This window comes from Papaver somniferum, chromosome 10, assembly GCF_003573695.1.
Source record: "Papaver somniferum cultivar HN1 chromosome 10, ASM357369v1, whole genome shotgun sequence".
Classification (NCBI taxonomy): Eukaryota; Viridiplantae; Streptophyta; class Magnoliopsida; order Ranunculales; family Papaveraceae; genus Papaver; species Papaver somniferum.
The window spans coordinates 155445085-155450686 of record NC_039367.1 but is presented as its reverse complement, the minus strand read 5'-3'; the positions used below and the strand labels follow the sequence as shown (position 1 = coordinate 155450686).

General features: G+C 35.1%; 1 protein-coding gene across 1 annotated transcript; it reads right to left on the bottom strand.

The window, feature by feature from the left end:
- Nucleotides 1-2820: 2820 nt before the first annotated feature.
- Nucleotides 2821-5072, bottom strand: LOC113316612 (hexose carrier protein HEX6-like). The gene is made up of 3 exons (XM_026564775.1): nt 4894-5072; nt 4003-4325; nt 2821-3909 (listed from the first exon to the last, which is right to left on the bottom strand). The coding sequence occupies exons 1-3, from the start codon at nt 5024-5026 to the stop codon at nt 2821-2823; spliced, it is 1545 nt and encodes a 514-aa protein (XP_026420560.1). The 5' UTR covers nt 5027-5072.
- Between the last annotated feature and the right edge of the window lie 530 nt (nt 5073-5602).

Sequence of the window (5602 nt, the reverse complement as noted above, 5' to 3'; positions counted from 1 at the left end):
TTCTTAAGGAGTTGTCGTTTGTTTTCTTAGCGCAACCCCTTGTTTCCTAAGGGTTGGCAGTGATAATATACGACAACTATTCCTTTGAAACCAGTTGTAAAACATAGGACTTTCTACGATGTTTAGCGAAGAGTTGTAAATCTCCAGTTGTAGATGTATATTATTCCCGTAGTTTCCATACGTATATCCGTATTTTATATAGTAAAGAAGTACGAACAACACGCTTGATATCAAGGAAAGAGAATATATGATGAAGAATTTCGTCAGGTAATTCGCGAATCTCATCTTCTGCCTCACGTAACTTCTGAGTTTTGAAATCCATGAACCCTATCTTAGGTATTCACAGAATTGAAAAAAAATAGCTAGAAGAATTACCTTACACCTCTGTTGAATTTCAAATATTTTCTGACAAATAAATTCAGAATTCTCTCTTGAATCAGTATCTCTTTTCTAGAGGTGGAAGTTTATCACTTCATGCAAACCAGAAAGACCTTTATTTTGTAACCCTGGGGTTTATCTGTTAGGGTACCGACCCTAAACTCGTCATAAGCCCATGGGTAGAACTCAACTCGAAAACCGGTTGACTAGAAGAGGGAATTCATTAACTTATAAACTACCAATTAAGCCCCATATAACCAATGTGGGACTAGGATCCAAACATCCCACCACGCTTCCAGACCCAACGTCCTCATTGGCCCAATCTATCGACACTGACTCGAAGGTAGCCTTTCTCTTTTGACGACTTCACCCCCTATCAGTATTCAATGCGGGTGACAACTACGCCCATACATAGGTGCCCCAACACTTTAATCTAGCCTATAGGTCACCCCTTCCGTGTAGCGGGCATGGGTCGTGGTGTTGGCTCTGATACCAAATGTTAGGGTACCGACCCTAAAGTCGTCATAAGCCCATGGGTAGAACTCAACTCGAAAACCGGTTGACTAGAAGAGGGAACTCATTGAGTTATAAACTACCAATTAAGCCTCATCTAACCAATGTGGGACTAGGATCCCAACATTTTCTGTTTTTTTCTCTTTTAGGGTTATGTGTTTTTTCTTTTTTCTTTTATAGTGTCATCATTAGGTGCTGCCGTGCTGCTCTTTTTGGGGCTGTTTTCCCGGCTGCCCATAGAGTCTATTGAGAGTGCGAACACTTGGACGTTGGCCCCCACGTTGTATATATAATTGTAGAAATTGACGGTTAGTCCCAATGTTATTGGGATTTGTACAGGTTAGTCCTCCCCTCTCAAGCCTGGTACATACTAGTCCAAATTTTTAAAAGCAGGGACAATCTAATCCTTATTTGTACGATTTGGTCCAAATTTTCACCGATCCAGTAATAACCGGTCTTTGTTATTACCTAAAATATACCCTAATAATGTTTTTGTTTATACCGAAAGCCAGAAGAGAGAAATAGTCTAAAATTTGTAGATCTGAGATTTTGACAAGAGGCAAAAATTTTGACGAGAGAGATGCGATTTTTGGTTTTGATTCTTCATCAAAGATTTGTAGGTAAGGTTTTTGATCTTCTATCATGTTTATTTCAATAATATCTTCGTTATTTTCTTCGATTTATTTTTGTAGATTTGGTCGGATTGGATTTATTTTTCAAATGAAACATGTTTCCATGTCTTCTTCACATGATACGTTTATTTTTGGTTTTAAAACGCCAATTAATTGTCGAAATTCAATCTAATTTCCCCTATCGGTTAATTTTTTTTGTTGCTTCGTACTGACTTAAATCGTAAAAAGGCATTTCACCCTTCCATAAATAGGAATATGTATTCTCGATATTGACTAGAAATCATGATAAATAGTTAACTGGACTATGTTGCTTTGGGGTATAATCTTTAGCAGTCATGATAATAGTTAACTGGACTATGTTGCTTTGGGGTATAATCTTTACAATTTTATTTACTAAGAAAGAATATGTTGCTCAGTTTTATAATGATTTATGATTAGTGGTGGAAACTATTAGCAGAACATATCATTTAGATTTTAGTCACTTTAACTATTAGAGGTCATGCAAGGGTAGAAGTTGATGCAACAGGCATCACTTTAACTCACTGCATATAGACCCTGTAAAACATAGTTGTATACACTAATGTAAATTAACATTTTAAATAAAATGAAAATTATATAGTCATATGGGTACTTTTTTTGAAGATCTCGGAAAGAACTTTCCAAATGTATAAAGTTTGTGAGTGTTGGATGAACGGTTTAAAAGATAAATTGGTTTTTAATTATTTTTATATTACTTAAAGTTGCTGACATCATCAAGAGTCATTTTGGATTAAACTGTAAATATTTGGATTAAATTGTAAATCAGGAAGGTTATTTGTGTATTTTCCATATTTTTTAAATAATTTTTGAACTAATTTATACCAAATTGACTCGGCCTAGACTAAATTGTACTTTTTGATGGATTTTTGGACTAAACCGTATTTTTTCCCTTAACAAAATGGACTTTCCACTCCTAATATGGCCTTTTATCAAAGTTCAAGCACCAAATCACAATTATGAAGTATCTAATTCAGAGTTGAAGGTGGATATTATGAATACTCAACCCAACAAATTGAAATTATGACAAAAACTCGCCATCTAGGTTTTTCTTAGGTTGTTTTGTTTCAGATTTGGCGTAATTAAGTTAACTTCAACTCTCTAAACATGCATTCACTTCCATAGTTTTTCTTATTGCACAGCAGACTAGATGCCAATTAATGTTTTATATATTTCATTGATCTAACTCTGAAAAAAAAAATCCGAAAAAATTACAATAAGAAAATACTTTAAAATATATGGAAAAATAAAGCTATACTAATCATTCTTGAGTTCTAAGTCCATCTCCATCTTCAAATCTATATTCTTCTCCCAAAAATCTCTTCCAAAACCAATGTTCTCTCCAAACCCTCACCATCTGTTCAATCGGTATGCCTTTAGTTTCCGGCAAGAAGAAGTACACAAACACTGTCATAACAAATACCCAACCACCAAAGAAGAAGAATATCCCAGCTTTCAGATGACAAAGCATTGCCAAAAATGTTTGAGCAATAATGAAAGTGAATATCATACCAGTGGAAACAACAATTGTTTGCCCAGCTGATCGTATCTCCAGTGGAAATATTTCACTAGGGACTGACCAACCTAAAGGACCCCATGACCATGAATACCCGCAAACGTAAACACAAATAAAAACTAGTACCAAATACGCGTATGATTTGGTCATTAACGCAGTATGATCACCAAGTTTGTTTGCCATAACGCTTCCGATAATTATCTGAGACATGAACATTTGAATGCCTCCGACTATGAATAGTGCTCTTCGTCCAAATCTATCCACTATAAACATCGATATGAATGTGGACGTTGTTGCTATTACACCGATTAGTACTGATGATAGAAGCGCTGCACTTGTTCCTAAACCAATTGTTATGAATAAAAGTGGCGCATAGAATCCAATCACATTAATTCCGGTCACCTGTTGAAAGAATGGGATTGCAATCGCCATAACGAGCTGAGGTCGATATCTTTTTTCGAAAATTATGAATTGACTCTGGTTTGTTGTTTTGGAGACAGAACTAGCTTCGATAAGATCATCAAGTTCGGCTTGAACATCGTCAGTTCCTCTTACTTTTTGCAACACTATTTTTGCCTTCTTAAAATCACTCCCGCGTTGAATCAAACTGTTCGGTGTTTCGGTGAGGAAAATTGATCCAATTGTGAAAATTAAAGATGGAAATGCAGCCGTGGCAAGTGAAAGTCGCCAACCGTAATTACCTTTAATCTTTTCAGTTCCATAGTTAATAAGGTTAGCAGATAAAACTCCCAGGTTGGTACTTAATTGAAACCCGTTGTTGATTGCTCCTCGGTATTTAGCCGGTGCCATTTCCGACAGATATAATGGAGCTGACTGCGAAAAATGCAAGAAAATACCTAAGCATCTGTAAATTCAGGCAAAGTAGATACGTCTGAGGCATAATTGGACTAGTGTTGCAAGAATTACCTGGTTTACGAATCCAACACCAATTCCGAGCAAAATACGACCTAATATAAGCATTTCAATGTTGACAGCAGCACCACCAAAAACTGATCCGATGACAAAAGCGGCTCCTCCGACAATAATCGAGGGCTTACGGCCATGAATACTAGTGACATATGAGGCAAAGAAGCAAGCTATGAGACTTGCAAGGTATAGAGATGATGTGAATGCTGTCAAGAGCTGACTGTCAAATTTGCAGTAGTTGCTGATGTTTTTATCTTCTCTCATTCTTCTATACACCTTTGGGAAGAATTTCATTAGAAACGGTGGCATTGATGTTACTCCACCTGAACCCCACAATCAAATTTTACAATTAAATATCTACAAAATTACATTTACCATTGATCATGTCAAAATAAAATACACAAAATTGGTTAAAAACACCAAAATCAACAATTCCTGGGTGAAATGGACAGTTAGACTTTGATACTGTTTAAATGGACAAAAATGTAAAAATAAGCAAGATATAACCAGTTTCATCGTGCCCATTTTCAAATATTTTTTCTTATTTTTAGTTTACACAGGATGTATCCAGTTTCATCCTTACTATTTTTCTTTTGGCCATTTCACCAAAACTATTTTTTACTCGTCCATTTGAACCTTGATTTAAAAATATTTGGACAAATGACTCATTTTCCGAATAAAATAATTGTACTCAAATATGTAAATATAATAAAATAATTGTACTCAAATATGTAAATATCTGGAAAACACTGTCATGCCACACTCGAAACCAGTTAAGAAACAATTTAATTTATCACAATCACAAGTTATCAAGACAAAAACTTGAAAATCACTTGTAATGTCTTCCCAAAAAAAAATCAATCTTAAAAAGAAATTAGGATAAGAAATTACCTGAAATTCCAATATCATAACCATTGAGAACTCCACCAAGACCAGCAACCATACATGAAAGGATCACAAATAGTGTTACTCTCCCATTATATTGTTTGCTTACTTCACCACTCGCTACAAATCCCCCTGCCATGATTGAATTCCTTCAGAGTTCAGAGAGCTAGGGAGAGTTTGAGACTTGAGAGAGAGAAAAGGGTTCAGTGTGATGATTCAAGAATGAGGAAGAAGAAGAATTATGTGAATATATAAGCTTGAAACTATAATGTGAAATGAGAAACTAAAATTATGATGGTGTGAGAAACGAATCAAAGTGTGAAGCAACCATCATATAAATATTTGAGGACATTATCGTAGCAATTTTTGGATTGTAATTGAGATATTTCCTCCTTGAATTAATTCACCTAATTTAAGGGGGATATTTTCATTAAATCAACCACATGCATTTGCATAATTTTCTATTATATATATATATATATATATGTAATTAATGATTTCGGATCACCTGTAATTAATGGCTTCGGATCCCCTGTCCCCTGCTTCTGTGTGCTCTCATGTGCCTCCAATAGAATGCTGGCATGTGGCACAATTTTTCTTCCAAAATTAGTTTTTTTTCTATGGTTAGGCGATCTAATTAAGAATCCAAAAAAATTTAACACTTTTCCTTTATCGCAATAAGTCATTAATTCTGAAACCTACCTCTTGCTTTTTT